General features: G+C 43.1%; 1 protein-coding gene across 1 annotated transcript in view; it reads left to right on the plus strand.

Annotated features, from left to right (window-relative positions):
• Positions 1-2,084: 2,084 nt before the first annotated feature.
• Positions 2,085-17,750, plus strand: part of LOC308106697 (neural-cadherin) — a gene marked incomplete at its 3' end in the record, with an annotated part of 401,833 nt that continues 386,167 nt past the window's right edge. The window contains 1 exon segment of the mRNA XM_080458585.1: positions 2,085-3,323. Coding sequence (XP_080314711.1) covers positions 2,270-3,323 — 1,054 coding nt within the window. The 5' untranslated portion in view covers positions 2,085-2,269.

Consider the following 17,750-nt stretch of genomic DNA (forward strand, 5'->3'; position numbering starts at 1 on the left):
CTCCCTCCTCATGTGAGTGTGTGTCTCTGCTACTGCTATAAGGGGTGTGAAGTGTAGAGCGCGCCACATCATGTTTAATGAACTTAGCATTGCTGATGGTATTTTCCATGCTAAAGGTGTCAGTGCAATCTGCTTTTAGTTTTACTGCTGCTTTGTCTCCACGGCTGCTCAACTCCCACAGAACCACGATGCTGTATTGCCTTGCCTGAAGGTTCAATGTCTGAGGGTGACTCTGCTGCATGATGTGGGCATGTGTGGGGCACGATCTTAACCAGGGTTCTAGACCCCTTTTGTACTGAATGAATGTGTGTGAGTCCTATTCAGTTATTCTTGGGTTGATTGTACATGTTTGTCTGTATTTTTGTTTTGTCTGTTTATGTAATTAGTGATTGATTCAATTTCAGAAATCCTGTTTCCAATTAGGTGATTGTTTTGGTTGGATTGTTTAGTCTCCTTCCCTTAGAATCTTTTCTTTCATTTCTTCACAATATAATTTGTTAGGTTTTGAGTCATAGTTTTTGCTACAACCCCACTGATGTGTTTTATTTCCCTCTCTGTAGTTGCTGAAGGCCGGTGGTGGTGCTGGTAACCTGGTGACCCAGTCGTGCCGGTGACCTGACGGTGCTGGTGACCTGACGGTGCTGGTGACCTCCTGTCCTGTCTGTTAGGTTCCTGGGAGTGGATTTATTTCAGATGGGTTAATACATGAACTTTTTTTTCAGTATGTTTGCTATTGTCATGTAAATAGAGAACTTTTCCAAAACGCAAACGCAAAAACGTTGTGCTTTCACTTGAATCGTCATGTAAATTCATCCACTAGCCTTAAATTATTAGTTTAGGATTTTCAAAGGACACAAAAACAAAATGCATATATAGAAAGTCCCAAATCAGCCCAAACTAAAGATTTTCTCTGAGCCAACAGGTCATGGCTGTATCTGTAGCTTTGACTTTTTATCCTCATGATAATGATTGACATCACATCCAGAGTGGCCAATGAGATAACATAACAGCACTGCGGGAGTCCACACAGTCCCTGGTCCCCCCCATTACCTCGGCCTGTGCTGCAGAGTGATTTCATCACCTCCACATCCATATTCTAAATGGCATGTTAAACACGGAGATTGAAATCCACTCCTACACCCAACTCTATTGTGAATTTTATGAACACTCTCCTCTTTTTCTTCTTTCTGCTGTAAACTCTTGTCATCCGAGGACTGCTGATGTTCAACTTTCAAAACTGCATAGGTTGCAGTGTTTTAGTGAGTAGGAGTTCAAACAGCACAGAAAGAAAAGGAAAAAAACAGACGGAAGGCTGGTGCTTTGGAGGAGATAATGACTGCGCTGCCAGCTTTAGATCCAAGAACAGTCTCAGGTTTATTAACAGGGATCCATACTGGGGCTTGAAGATTTGGTATTTAACAAAGAAGCAATGAGAGTGAAACCTGATATGTTTCTCATTTGGCTGCCTGCAACTTCGCTGGACCACCAGAGAACCAACAAAAGGCAGCGGATGATGAAGACCCTGTAGCATCTCGGTGACATAGCGGCAGCGATTTCTACATTATTATAATCCACTAGACTGGTGAGTTATTGGAAAGAAGAGTGATGGATATGGATGTGCAAGGCTGGGCATTGATCAATGGAGAAGGGAGGTCGGGGTCGTTTCCCCGAGGATTCCCTGTGACGCGCCTCGGCGCGCGCGCTGCTGTAGTCCTGGTCTGTGCATGGAGCGCGCGCACCAGTTGACTTCGTGTCCACGATTTGCTGAAGAGTTAATTTCCTTTAAAGCCGCATCAGTCTGTAACAAATGCATTGACCCCAGTGTTTCCGTGCATGAAGCAACCCGGTCCGCGGTGATCCATTCTCATCGGCATCGTGCGAGTCTGAGTTACAAAATAGATCAAGATCAATGATTGAAGAAAAGTTATCGTCGCTGTTCACAGTTTGCAGCAAACTCGCGGATGAAGTGTGAAGCGACGCACGCAGCAGAGCGCGAGGGAAGCGAGCGGAGGTGAGCGCGCATTCGAGCAGTGAAGCTCCTGGAACGCGCACAGAGAGCCCGAGCTGCTGGTGAAGCAGCAGTCAGAGGAGCGCAGGAGAGCAGAGAGGAAAGACGCACGACGCGGACGCACACAGATAAAGTTGAAGCATGCTGCCTCCGGTTTGAGGAAACTTTTGGATCGTAACGGGAACCGGGAGAATTATCCCTCGATGGATTTCGGTGAGACACCGGCGCTTTAGTGCAGTGGAGCCAAAGAGACATCCAGTCATGATTTGGGTCGCTTTTTTGCATTTTTTTCTTCCGTGCGCGGTGGGGAACAGAACCGTGGAGCTGGTACCGTTTTTCCACGGCCACGTATTCGAGAACTCGGCTCCGGGCTCGCGGGTCAACGGGCTGAGCGTCCCGGTGAAGCGGCTCAACTCGCAGAAGCTGTGCGGTCCTGGGGAGCCCGGCGCATCCGCGGCGCACTTCAAACTCCTAGGAGAAGGGAGCGACAATTTTCGCGTCTTGGCTCATCACAAGCGGGGGCACATTTTACTGAAAACGTCCGGGGTCCTGGACCGGGAGGAGCGCGCTGAATACGCACTGGGTCTGGGCTTGTGCTGCGGCCAGTGTGCAGGACTCTCCCGGGAGGACGGAGACGACTCTCCGCTCATCTCTCAGCTGGCGTCCATCAAAGTGGACGTTCTGGACACGAACGACCACCAGCCCACTTTCCCAGATGTGAGCGTGAGGCTGAGCCTGGACGATGCCACTGCGCTGCGCACGGCCGTCTACACGGTCACAGCGCGCGATGCTGACAGCGGCAAGAACGCCGAGCTCATCTACTTCGCTCTTCCCAAAAACGGGAGTTTCTACGCAGTGCCCAAGAGCGGAGACATCCTCCTGGTGGACTCCATCCTCGGTCTGGATGAACCCATTAAGTTTCATGTGTTCGCCCGGGACCGTGGATGGCCGCCGCGCACGAGTCACAGCATCGCAGTGGAAATCAATCCGCGGCAGTGGCCCGTGGCCCCCTCTCCGACTCCCCAGAGACGGAAACCGCAAATGAATAAAGTAGCGTCCCGAAAGTCGCGCTCGGTTCTGGAGTCAGACAACCCGGTGTTCATTAACGTGTCTGAGGACGCGGGGATCGGATCAGTGGTCATGAACCTGAACCCGGTGCGCTTCCAGTCGGCCACGTTCGAACTGATGGAGCCCGACGCGGAAAGCTCCCCGGTGAGCGTGAGCCGGGACAGCGGGGATATAGTCATATCGCGGAAACTGGACCGGGAGACCGAGCCGCTGGTGGAGATTGCGGTGAAAGTCCAGGATAAAAGAGGTAAGAGAGGAGTGTGTATATGTGTGTGTGTGTGTGTGTGTGAGGGAGAAATGTGACCAGCTTGTGTATGGCAGAGAGAGAGACGCTGGAATGAAGGTGTGCGCAATTCTTCTGTGCATTCCCGCTGTTGCAAATTCCACACTGGCGCTTGAAGATTTCTCCCGTTTCTCCTTCTCCCATTGTGTAATATTTTCCTCCACTCACACCGTTATTTGCATTAGATTAGATCATTTTCGTGCGTAAATACGCACAGAGATTAAGATTTACACGTGATGTATAGCAGCATAAATGAAATTGAAACACATTAATTTCAAGCTCTACTGATTTTCCAAATATATTTATTTTTCAATCTCTGGAGTGTTTCGTTTTAAAGTTGCTGCAGTGTGCTTTTCTTTCCTTAAACCTCGATCCCGTTTGATTTTGTGATCCTGTTGTACCTGGAACTGATCCACAATTCGGTAGATTGAATCGGAAGCTGACTCAAGGTCAGTGGAGTTTTTATGTCTTCAGGTTTGATGGGAGTTGGTAGAAGGCCTTGAGATTAGTTTTAGTTGCACAAAATCCGTTCAGCCCTGAGTAGCTATTCAAAATTATATAGTTGTGTTGTAGGTACAAAAAGTAAAAAAAACACATGGTTTTGTAGTCTGTTGTCAGTAATGAAGTACTTATGATCACTGCAACTCGTCTTGTATTGATTGTTTTGTTCAGTATGTGATCCACACTTGCTCATATATAATTTACAGCATGTGATTTACATGTCTATTATTAAAATCACAAGTTTTCATCTTCAAACTATCGGATCTGCCTGTTTTAGCCAATAAATTTAATCTATTAATCTACATAAAGTTTCAGCTTTAAATCTAGATTGTTAAAAAGACATTGTCATAGTGTCATTTTTGATATAAGTTATTGTTTGCATGAGAAATGTGTTTGTATGTAGATATTAATGTGATATTAATAATGCACTTCAGTGTAGTTGAAAAGTAATGGATATTTTTGGTAGATTTTGAGAGTACTGTGTATCCATACTTATAATGCAGTGCTAACTCAAGCAAAGTAGGAGTGGTAGGTTTTTTAAAGGAAGCTTCCAGACTCTTGTTTCCTTCCTCAGTGACATGCAACAAGCAGCCAGGTGGAATCCTGCTAATACCGTGCGATCAAAAGGGAAACGGCAGCCTTCACAGCGGGAGCCTGGCTGTACAAGGTGTCAAAGTGTTGTGTGTTTACAACAGAGGTTAAACTGAATGGCATTCGTGATGATGATTCATGTGCCGGGATATAGACGAAGGCACGGTGAGCGCGTCTCACCGCGGCTGCCAGAAGACACAGATGCTCGGGTGTCAGGAGGAGAGACGCCAGGCACATAACGGCCATCACACCAATGATTATTTAATTATCACCTGCAGATAAAACACTGCAAGCTCAGAGACTGGGAGTTAACACGTAGTTTGGCTGGCATGGATAAATGGACAGGTACAGTACATGGATGAAATGCAGCATTTACCGACTCGAAGAGAAAAAGTCAGGAAAAAGCCGGATACTGATGTTGACTTTGTGTGTCTGTTTCTTGATCTACGCATGTCTTTAAGTTTACTGGAAAGACACTTGTTCCATTAAGACCAGTTAACAGCATCTGACTGGAGGAGCGACCCGATCGATGTGACCTATTGGTCTCGGTAATGTGAGCCTTCCTGATGCAGAAAAGAAGCTGAGGCGGCTCCTGGCACACAGCTCTCATTTACACTCTCAGCAACTGCATGCAGTGTTGCTTCTTTGTCACAGCAATTACCCCTCGAACTCATTAATATTGATACAGAAAAGAAACTCTGGTTTTTGCAGTGTTAAATGCTACTTTTTTTTTTTTTTTTAATCTTGCAGCGAAGCAGCATTTTCTTGGAGGATGAAGCGGTATGTAGATGTGAGTTTACTTTTCAGTCACTTCCAGTCGGGTATTTAGACTATTTTCTTGTAGGCGAGCAAAGTAATTTCCATCCGAATACCTGAAATATGTTGGGACGTGATGTTTGGCTTGCTTTTGTTTGAGCTCCAGCGGTGACATGATTGTTATTATGCCTTGTCTGTTTACACATGTTATTCTCATATCTCCTGCACATCATGAGCACATGTCTTCAAATTAAACTCTTAAGGCCTCGTTTACGCAGTGTTTTTCAGTGAAAATGCTAAATCTTTGTTGCGTTTTGGTCATCTGTTTACAACGGTGCTCAAAGCCACTGAAAAATAATCTTTTTGATAACGCTCCGACTCCTTAAGATAGTGGGAATGCTAAGACTGTACACGCGCACCGCAGCCGTAGAAAAGAAAATTCAGCAAATGTGTGAGTAGATGGATAATAGCAACACTGTCTGCTCTATGGATTCCCTGTCCATACTGCAGACGGGGAGACCGTCGACCCAGCTCAATCATGTTGATCACTGTCACATCACTATAATCAGGAGTGGGTATGTTAGGACCGAAAAGTAAGTAGATTTAGTTTGAAATCTTTGAAAAAAAAAAAAAAAAAAGGTACTGAACTGGTAAGACAGAGAGATTAGAGGGATTACAACAGCTTTCTCTTGTATTGCCTTTATGATTGAGATGATTTAAAGTCTTAACGGATTGCTTTTTGGGTGTCTTGTTTTCATAACGACGGCGCTTGAAGCCACTGAAAATGCAACATTTTCAAAACGGCTCCTAAGATGGAACCTTGGACATAAGATGGACGTTTCCTCCAGACTGTCTTGACTCTCAGTCCATATCCTCTTGGGACTTGGTAGTTTTATAGTTGACCGTCACTGTAATAACAATCCATCTTGGTCGTCTGTCCATACAAATGTCCATGTTCTTCCATTGTTAATCTTTAGAGCGGATTGTTCTCTGCTGCATGTGAGTGTGGTTTCATTACAAAGACAAACAACAGCACCAACTAGTGGCCCAACATGCTAACTACATAATTTTCAGTGTTACTGTGACACTGTTTTCAAAATGTTGCTGTGTAAATGCAAAACGTTTATGAAACGAAATCGCAAAAACGATGAGTTTTCAGTTGAAGCATCACTTAAACGGAGCCTTAGATCCTCTTTGAGTCAGAGATTAAGTGATTCAATTTCTAAAGGTCCAGAGACAAGTTGACGTGAACTGAAGGATTCCTGGGGTCTACAATGGAACGGCAACTTCACGTCAAATCAGTTTGTCTTCAATTCAATTCTCCTCGTTTTCACAGTGATACTGAATCACGTGAAGTCTTCAGTGCGTCTCCCGACTGTATATCAGCTCCCATCAGTGCAGTGCAGTAGAGACAACAGTGTAACGCCACTCGTTCATTCACCCTCAGTTGTTATTTTGTCAGCTGTTGAGTCCAATTACATCTTTCTGGAATATTATTATATTTTAAGGGAATCTTGATGTTCTGCCATGTGCGCCGATTTCAGAGGTTTGAGTTTGTATTTGAACAGAAGGATCTTCATATCTATTTCTGGTCATATTTCCACACAGAAAATACAAACACCTACAATACGCTTCACTTTAAATGGCCATGTCAAGGAACAGGCTGAAGCCGGTGGGTTATTTATGACTATCTTATAAATTCTATGGAAACATTTAGAATATTTCCAACTAATAAACAAAAACTAAAAATGAAAGGAAACAAAATAAGAAGAAAGATCTAAAGAGCATATAAAGTAATAATAGTAATTAATGATATTCCCTTTCTCTCGTCGTCAGTTGACCTATAACACTTGTTTAACTCCCAGAACAGAACAACATTTGTATTGTATATTACTTCTAACTTTGCTAAAAATAAACAGTCTTCTTAAATAATATTTGCCTTTTATCAACTAAAGAAACTGTTGAAAACAAAAAGGAAGGCTCCTCTTCTGAACTCAATATAATATTTCAGGTTTTCAAATATATAAAGTCTGAAAATGGTACAGTGCCGAAGCGTATAAATAATGGATATGCAGTATCAAAATAACCAGCATTATTTATTGATCGAACAACTCTATTCTGTATTCTGATTATTGAATATATATTAGTTTTATACACGTTTGCCCAAATCTCAGCACAGTAGGACGTATATAGCACCATAAGTGAAAAATAGAGAATATGCAAATATTTTCTACCTCACGTTTTACTGTTGAAAAAGTTGAAAAGAATTAAGCGTCCATACTGTCCAGATCAGAGGTTTTCTGTTTCTCCGTCGACTGTCTGTCATTGTGAAAGATTACCAAACTGGAAGTGAGTTCCAAAAAGCTTGTTTCAATCTGCGTGCTGACGCCGCGGTGAAGAATGACGGACTGGAGACGTTGGAGTGTTTCCAGGACGGGGACAGCGCTCTGCAAAAGTCTGACCATCTGTTGAACGTTTTCACAAGAGGGATGTTCACCGACTCCTGAAGTGTTGCTGATAAATCCCGAATCCAGCCTGCAGTGTCTCCGCTCTCAGAATGAAAGTCACTCGAGCGCGACAAGTTAATTATGTGCTCATTTGAAGTCCATGTGAACCAGAAGGAACCGTTGAGATCAGGCCTAATCGTACCAGGACGACGTCTCAAGAACAGCTGGCAGAAAGCGTGAGGACCGAGCTTCTTTTACTCAAATGTGCAATTTTCCCACTTAAATTTGTAATTGGGAGATTTTGTCCACACATTCTTTTGTATTTGTCCATTCAAGCACATCAGCTGCACGCAGAGGTCTCAGACTCGGATCCCACACAGCTGATGTGACTCCCTGCTTGAGGGAGACATGGAAAACATGCAGGGCATGCAAAACAAAAAGAGTCACATCAGCCGTGTGGGAATATTTTGTTTTGCAAAGATACAAAGAAGAAACGGCCGAATGCAGAGCCTGCCGTGTATGGGTCTCGTGGTGGCGCCGATGTCATTTGGTTTACTACGTCCAACCTCATGAAAAATGGAAACGCTGCAAAAACCTTCATCAGTAATGTCTCAAAGCTATGGAAGCAAAGACACGACAACATGCCGCCTCCCTCAAGCAACTAACGGTGGCAGAGAAAAAAAAATTGAGGAAGTTTCTTTGCATTTATTTGACCTTAGAAGTTAAATTTTTATTTACCTGAGATGACTGTCAAAAAACAAGCCTACATTAATAACAATTTCAAGACCATATGAGTACTGGAGTGCGATATCCTCTCAGAATGAGCAACGATGTTTCAAAGTAAATTTAAATATCTTATTTGGTTAATATGCAGGTAATGTTACTGTTTCTCACTACGAAGCATAAGTGTTCATCATGTATTATTTTGCTACTGAGTTGTTTAATTTGTTTTAATTAATTTTATTGTGTGTGTGTGTGTGTCTGCTGTTAAAGTTAACTCACTGGTTTATAATAAATGGGTCAGCATTTCACGTAACTATTGTAAACTATTAATCTGGGGAAGTGTATGTTGTTGGAGTAACAGAGAGAGCGAGAGAGAGAACAATACAAATTCAGATTTTGCAATCCAGCTATCATAACTCAGCTTTAAATTATTTTCTCAGTTTGCTTAAGTTCGTGTGAATTTTCAATGAACTGAACCACTGAGCTGGTTGTAAATTTCCTCTAAACACACCAACAACAGGACGTCACGTGGTTCCTGACCTGGTAAGTCCAGGAAGAGAAACTTTTACCAACTCAGGATTGAGGTCATGGGCACTATTAAAAGTGTCTTGCATGTAGGACACACATCTGGGGATGAGCGAAAGGACAGGTGCCTGATGGTGCACTCATTAGTAACTAGTAACACGGAAAGTTCCAACACCCGAGTGCAACCGAAGAACCTGAAAGTGGGAATTTTCCGTCGTGAGAACTGAAAAGTTAAGGGAAGACATTGCATGTCGCCTGGCATATGAGGATTATCTCATCCTAGTGGGAAATAGTGTTTAAATCCTGTAATTAACTCATTTGTCATTTAAAGTAGCGCACAGCGTTAGCCTAGCTTACGTGATTTGGAAGTGTAAAAAAAAAACCAAAGTAGAGATGCACCGATACCAATTTTTTAAAGGACGACTACAAATTCGAGTGCTAACCTTCAGCTACTAGCCATTCCAATTACAGTTGTTTTAAAAATGTTTCATTTTCAATCTGACACTTTCAGATAGCATTTAACTTCAACTTTTCACTGTATAGTTTTCATGGCCATGGCATTGCAAAACATCTGATATAAAAAAAGAAATTCAGAAATTTTGAGTATAACTATAATCCTCAACTTTTTACCAATGGCTTAGTAAACATGGCTCGGTTACATATTCTTCAGCTACAGGGTCTTTACCAAAACAGTCCACTGCTGAGCAGCGAGGTTATGAAAGAGTTTCTGCAAAAATCCTGAGTCTTGTTTTTTTTTTCTAGAAGACACTTCAGCGCATGTTATGTGCTTTTCTAACAGGTCTGTACAAGCTGTCATACATTAATCATGTGGAGCATGTCACATCGCTGGTGTGTGAACCCTGAAACTCTTTAGCATGTAGCATGTAGCATAGCTCGGAGTAAAATCCTCCTGATCCACTGAGCAGTTAAACTACTGGGCAGCATCGGGCTAACTCTGCTGCTCCAAATGTCTCTGCTGATTAAGTTGCTGGTGTTGAATGAACTATTTTTCTCCTCCTCTTGATATTTATCAATTAGTCTGTCTTATTTTGTCGTTCTCATTATTATTAAAGAATCTCCAGATCGCGGACATCGCTCGTCCTCATTTGTCTGCCTGCTGCTGATATTTCGGACAGATGACTTTGCCTAATAGTCGCCAGGTTGTATCAGCAAGCTTTAGTACAAGTTCTCCGTACAATATCGGACCCAATACTCGAAACTGGTGTCGGTGCATCTCTACAAAAAAAGAAGCATAATTTCATTAACATTAACTTAAAAGCATCATCAAATATGTTTCCTGACCTAAAACATACGTCTGGTTTTTGTGGGGCTGTTTCTAGTCGCTTGCAGTCTCTTGAATGTTACTTATGACCATTTGTGAGTTCCCAGCTCAATGATCAGAATGTGAGGACCACCCAGGGTCTGCCCGAACCCTGTTCTAGTTTCTGCACTGTATGTTTGAATGTATCATTGTGGAGGATTTTCCATGTTTGGCCCACGCCCTTTCTCCCGAGCCTTTTTTGTCGTGGATTTGCCTCTGAAATATTCAGCTTCCGCAGCGTTTACTAAAAACGCCTTGTCGTTTGACCTTGCAGATGTGTGTCCGGTTCTGTCTGCCATTTGCTCAGACTCCAGCATGAACTCATTTGATTTGGAAAGCCGAGGTTTGAGTCAGGTGACATGCCGCGAGTCCCGTTCTGAACTCAAACAGAATACCTGAGATTACATTTATGAAGAGTGTTCTCTCGGGCCGGCTGATAAAACGATCTGGAAATGGGATTGTGATAAACATTCAGTGGAATAACCATGATAAGCTCCAAGCTTACTTACTCGATAGCATGACAGCAACACACACGACAAAAGCCTGTCACAGCCTCTCCGGGCTTGTCGACAGGAAATGCTGCTTTCCGCTGTGAGCAGTTCTTTGATTGACAGCTAGGTTCAGTCATGGGCAGAAACACTGAATAGAATCGGAAAATACGCAAGTGGATTTGACGAGGAGCTTCTCGGAATGAAGGTGGCCTTCACTGTGATGTGGTGCTATCTTCAGAAACTGACCAACAGGCTCATTAGAGCCCAATCATTGGGACCTTGTTTGGTTGTTTGAGAAGTGACGCTGAGCAAACTGAGCCGGTGATTTGGATCTATTAGTGTCTGAGTTAACTGGTGTCCACCATCAGAAGTGAATACTGCTCGTAATTGCAGATATTAGGAATGGCCTCTTTCTTGGCGTCGTGGTATTTTTGTGTTTGGAAAGAAATCCCATTGAAAGTAGCAGAAGGAGATAATGGATGCCTCGTGGCTCCCAGAGATAGGACATCTTGGAGGGTAATGTTGGAAAGGGAGTTTGCAGTACTTGTTAGCATCTGTTAGCATTTACTAGCATTTTAAATGATCATCTACTGTTGTGGCCTTTCATTTTCCTACAAAACACAATCCATGTAAACCAACAAACAGGCTGCAGGTCGCAGCAGCTACGATCACCCCAAATATCTGACGCTGTCCTGTATTGATCGCAGGCTTATGACCACAATGTCGCCTGTCTTTGACCCGGCTCACGGTTCAACGTACGACCACCAAATAGAGCCACGACCAAAGATTTCACTACGACTCTCTGTGATGGTCGACAATCACACAGTGTGTCGGGGGCTTAAGGCCCCGTTAACACAACGTTTTCAAGTGAAAACTGAAAATATTTGTTACACTGTTGTTGTGTAAATTGAGCCCAAAATGCAATGAAAGTTTCCTTATTTTCAACATTTTGGTGTTAATGAAGCCTTAGAATAAGTCGTGACCAGTCCACCACAGATATACCCAGAGGAAGACTTTCCGCACATCTTATTGTATGCCCCCCCCCAAAAAAAAAGATATCAACTGGATTTTGTCAAAGTACGTTTGTATGTTGTATGTGCTGGAATATTTTTCACAGAAATGTCATAAATAAAAACATAGACCTTGTACCTTGACACTATGTTAGAAATAGAAATGCAGCCTTATTCATTTCAGTTGGATCAGTTGCTCTTTTAACTCCACTTTTCTGATTACTTAAAGGTATAAATGCGAACACTTGGCTTGCATGAAAGGCGTCAAGAAAAACAAAGTACTGTGATAAATATTGACATTGATCAATTTGTACAAATACAGTATATCGTGATTGCTAATTTTACTATTTCATTCATCTCTATTCACTTTTACCTGTGTGAAATCAATGTGGACAGACGTTTGGTTGGACAGCTTTAGCTCTCCTCCATTGTGCTACAGTTTGTAACTGGACCATGGAACACGGATTATTCTGGATTGTCAGGATAATGTATGAGGATTATGAAAACATAACACCGCCTTATGTATAGGTTCAGTAGATGTAAATAAACTGTGTATTAGGCTGAAGTTCAGTATGGTTCTCTGATGTGAAGGTTCAATGTGCGGTTTCATGAGTGATCATAATATTCATAAAAATCTTACATGATGAGAATGAATAAAAATGTTAGTAAAAAACAGCTTAGCACATTTGAAGATTAAAAGCACATATTGTTCCGACGCGGTCAAATCCCCGACCGAGCAGCGCTTGCCAGGGCGTTCGAATCTGGACATGTTGTGCTCAGAGAGGATGCAAAGTTTTAGGAGAGGGATCAGGCCAAATATTTGCTAAATGGAGGTTTGCTTTTCTTTCTTTCTTTTTTTTTTAAAAAGCTTAAAAGCTTGACCTTTTATGAGTGTGATTGGAGGGGATGAAAAAGAGAGGGATGCCATCGAGGCGAGGGGAATACTGTGACCTGTTTACGGCTTCGGGCCAGAAAAGACAAGTTTTCATTTCCGGGCAGTGGGGAAGCGGGGGTGACGAGCTCCGCGCAGCTCACCCCGCTCAGCTCGCCCAGCCCAAGCTCGAGGAATGTGGCGTCCGTTTGGTGGCTGGTGGCTCGGTCGAAGTCTTTTAATCCGTTTGGAGTGGAGAGTCCTGCCGGAGTGCCGACCTCCCTCCATCTGCTCGCATTATCCCTGTAATCCCATCTCATTCTCTGTGTCTGTCTCTCTGTCACACTTTCTCTCAACCCCCCCCCCCCTCTTCTCTTGCTCTCTTTCTTTCTTGCTCTTATTCTCACTCTCACTCCAGGGATTTAGTCTGAGTGGAGGCGCAGTGTCAGGCTGCGAGAGGGGAAGCTTCTGACATGATTTTTCCAGGTGTGTGTGTGTGTGTGTGTGTGTGTGTGTGTGTGTGTGTGTGTGTGTGTGCGTGCGTGTGCGCGTGTGCGCGTGTGAGGATCTAAGATAACTTCTTGTACGAGATTGCGGTGGCCTCCACAAGTGCTGCCGCCGGCTGAGTTTCAGCAGTGTCGGAGTTAACGGAGTGTGTTTTTGGTTGTATGAGTCACACTGTGAAGAGAAGGGATCCAATCACACAGTCGGGATTGGGATTGGTGTTTGGCAGAAGTTCATAAGCTGAGTGGCACAGAGTTATTACCGCCGTTACCTTGGCAGAAGGAAGACACGCATCAGTGAATCTGAGTTTCTGGTGTCTGTGTCTTCACATTTGATCGTGTGTTTCCGTGCTGACCTGTCGACAACGTGCCCTCCTTCTGAACCCATATCGGCTGGGATAAGTTTCAAATCTGGTCGATCTGGCGATTTCTGGACACAACACCTTAAAGATGAAATGTATTATTGTCTGCATGTGGCTTCTTTGCAAACTGCAGGTCTGGATTTGTCCTTTAAATGACTTTTCTCTTCCCTTTTGCTCAACTAAAGATGTGCTGATTCAATATTCAGAGAAATTGTAAGCTCTATCTGAGCTCTCAGCGAGTGAAAATACTGGTGAAAACAATAATCCCACAAAGGCTTTTAAGCCAGCACAGAGCATTGTTGTTCATGAAAGTTGTGTTGCATAATCCACATAAATAGATAAAGTAAAAACTTACATACATACACATGTACATGGAGAGTGTTGCGATTGCAATATGTGGACGTCTTTGTGCTTTGGAGTCGGTGCTTTTTAGAAACAGGGAGTTTGTTGACTTTTGTTGACGATTTTTCTCAATCTTGCGATTTTCTGTTTCTCAATTCAATTCAATTCAATGAACTAAAGATCTGTTGACTAAACAAAGCAGTGTGGTTGGGCTTCGTCTGACTCCTCAAACATCTTGAGGTGGAAATGATCAGCCATGTTAATGCTTTAAGTCCACTGAGATGCTACATCAGGATACTTAATTGGCAGCAAGCCAACTTGGCTGATTGTTGGTGTGTGAGGTGGATGAAAGTCTGAGTCATAATTTCTGATGAAACAAAGACCATGCCCAGTCGACTCACATTCACGTTCGACAAACATCCATTCATGTACCTGCTTCAGTGGTCAAAAACTGTTTCTCTTTCCAGGTGGAACATCTACCCAACGAAGAAAGGTTCCCCCTATGTTGTCCACATGCCAGTTACCATGTGACCCCCAATACACTGTGTACCATAGGTACAATCAACTCCAACAAGCCAAAACATTAAGATCACCTGCCTGATTTGGTGTGTCTTCCAATTTCAAGCCCACGATGCAACAAACAGGGAAGCACTTTGTTTTCTTAGACTTTTCCGTGAAAAACAGTGTTATCTTCTCCAGCAGTCTGAGCTGTAGAGGCTTGTCAGTCGCATCGCATCACACCACAAAAGCCACAGCCACCCATGACCCTGTCATCGGTTCACCGCTTTTACTCCTTTGGATCAGTTTTAAAAGACACTGACCACTGCACACAAAACCCTAACCCTGCGAGAGCTGCAGTTCTGGAGATGTTGTGGCGGAGCCCTCTGGCCAACATAATTTAGGTCTTGTAAAATCGTGACGCTTGCTCTTTTACTAACAGCTGCATTAATAGCTGCCATGATAAAGAAATAATCAGCGGTCCGACTGATCTTTCTACATCCTTGGTAAAAGCTCAGCATTCACACCATCAATGGATACCCTCAGTGATGGAGACAGACAAAGGTTCACAACGTCTTATACCTTTATTCTTGCTGAATCTTCAAGCATGTCCCTGTGAGGTATTCTTCTTCATTGTCTGTTTGCTTGGTAATGCTGCCTGCATGTGCTTTTCTCATTTGCAATCATTCATAAAGTACATTGGTCTGTTCAAATGCTTGTACATTAGAATGTACATTTATGCCACGATACATGTAGTTTGTGCCTCCTCGCATATGGTTTTTTCGGGAAGCACCAGTATCAGATATCAGATCGAAATACTCGTTGGGATGTTATGCAACGCCATCCAACAGAAACATAGACAAGAGAGGACGAGCGATGGGAGATTCTTTAATCTTAATGAGAATGACAAAACTAAGACAGATCGTCATTAATGTTCTGACAAAATATCAAGAGGAGGAGAAAGCTGGTTCGTACAACACCAACAACTTCATCACCAGCAACTTCATCAACAGAGACATTTGGACCAGCAGAGTTAGCCCGAATTCACTCAGTAGTTTAACTGCTCACTGCTCACAGGAGAATTTTACTCTGGGCGGTGTGCTACATGCTACATGCTACATGCTACATTCGACAGGAGTTTAGGGGCTCACACACTAGCGATGCTACATGCTAAGTATGATTAAAGTCTAACTGATACACTGATTAATAGCGAGCTCGGTCTGCATTAGATAGTATGCATAACGCAGTGCATAGCATCTATCTACGCACTGCACTATGCATACTGTAGACGCAGTCATATACTAGAGGCTTCAAGGCCTTTGGATGAAGTGTGCGGTAACGCTTAGCCGTCGAATATCATTTGCATAAGATTATGAATGACGTACCCACTTTGGTACTCAGTAGCAGCTAAGGGTTAGTACTTGTACTAGTCCTTTAAAATAGTGTGGTATTGGTGCATCCCTGTTGTTATGTTTTCTCGAAATATCATATATGGGAGATTTGCCTTGCTTGATTGACATGTTTCACCCATCATGTGTCTACATCACTGCAGTTTTCTCTGAAGAGGTAGAGGAAGATGGAATGCATGTTGTTAAAAGCTAAGCAAAAAATGATCCCGAAAGCTGGGAGATTGAAATCCCCAACCATTCTTAAAACAAAGTAAATGTCCTTAATACTCTAACTCTGAATTTGTGCTTCTCCTGACCAGGTTGTCCTCTTCCTGCACAGATGCTTTCCATTTCAAACAAAATGATCCTACTCCTTGCTTTGTTATATCTCGACTCGAGCTCGATATCCCCAGCCCTTCATTTTCACAAGTCGTTTAATACTGTGCCAACCACCATAAGAGCACAAAGTGAGTGCCCCATTAATTCTCCCAAAAGGTTCCTCCTCCCTCTCTAAAACAGCTCGTATGAGACTGTTCTTTGACTTCACTGACTCTTGTTGGCACTGTGATTAATGAAATGATTAATTGGGTTAATTAGTTAAATGATTAATTTGGTTTGTGGCACAGCAGTTCTTTTTTCTGTCTTCAGAGCTTCGTCTGTGAAAGAAGACACAGCTCTCCCTGCCGCCGATTCTTCACTTGCCACATTTGACTCTCTTGTCCCATCTCAATGAAGCTCTAACCATCTTCCACGCTTTAACTAGCCAGCTAACACAGCGTGAAGGGATTAATGTAGGACTTTGGGCTTATGATGACAATGCACTCCTCATTCCTGGCAGTGAGAGCAGCGGCTCTCAGAAGAGGAGACACAAGTCGTAATGGAGCTTAATACTTCATTACCAACCGATCTGCATGTCAGGCTTGGCTTAGATCAGCAGTTCTCAGCTGGTCTGGCTTTGTCTGTCACACCTGAATGGCGACCTGTGGCCCAAAGTGAGGAAAATGCTTTCCGATTGATTGAAATATGCTGCAATGTGAAAAAGTAGCAACATCATGGAAACTTGTCTTAATAGAGGCATTGAAACACTGAAGCTCACAACGAGGTACAGAACGTTTTTAAGTGGCCGTGGTGCCCGTTTTAGTGTTTCTAGGTGGCGCTAGAGAGCGCATTTTGGAACTCTGGGGGTTAATTTTTACATTTTCTTAATTGTTTTGTCAGTCTTGATGAGCGTGCCAAATTTTGGTCAACATCTGAGCGTGTTTAGTGGATATAGTTTGGGCTCAATGAGGCGTCAGGAGTCAAAGAGAAAAACATAATAATAATAAACATTACAGATTCAATAGGGTCCTGGCCTGGCCTGGCCTTTGAGGCTCGGTCCCTAAAAAACAACAACAATAAAAGAACTCGGCTATAAAAATGAGTTGTAAGACCAGACTTAAAACGGGATAGTGAGTTTGCCCGTATGAGCTCCTCTGGCAAGGAATTGTAGAGCTGAGGGGCCTGTACAATACCGTACAACACCGTACTGTGATCAGCAGGTGATTTGAACCCAGGTCGATCATTGATGGGAAATTTGCCGATGCATGAAATCCTCCGGCGAATGAATAAAATCTGCTAAAAGCACCACGGGAGTCCATCTGTGAAGATTCTCAGTAGCCTTCACCCTTTTAGCAAACTTAACATATTACTGTCAGTTGTTTTGCTGAAATGGAAAAATGCTCTTTGATACAGATTTTAAGAAAAAATGTGCAACTTAACTCATTCCATGGTTCAGTTTTTTTTAATTCAAGAAGAGGCCTAGTTTGTTCCAAATGGCTGTGGTGTTTAGACTCGTTCACAACTTCATCTACACCCATGTGTTCCAGTGAATTTACACATCCTCAGCCACTGATGTGCAGTGTGTTCGAAAATCACTTTCAAGCTGCCGGCGCATCGTCTTTGAGACTTCAGTGGAGAGAGAGGTTCAGTTTCTCCTGCTTTGTCTCTTTAATAACTCCAACCAAAAAGTCTAAAGATGTCTCATACTTTCCGATGTGAAAGAGAACACTTTGTACTATTGTGA

The sequence above is a fragment of the Lipophrys pholis genome, assembly GCF_963383615.2.
Source record: "Lipophrys pholis genome assembly, chromosome: 2".
NCBI classification, from domain to species: Eukaryota; Metazoa; Chordata; class Actinopteri; order Blenniiformes; family Blenniidae; genus Lipophrys; species Lipophrys pholis.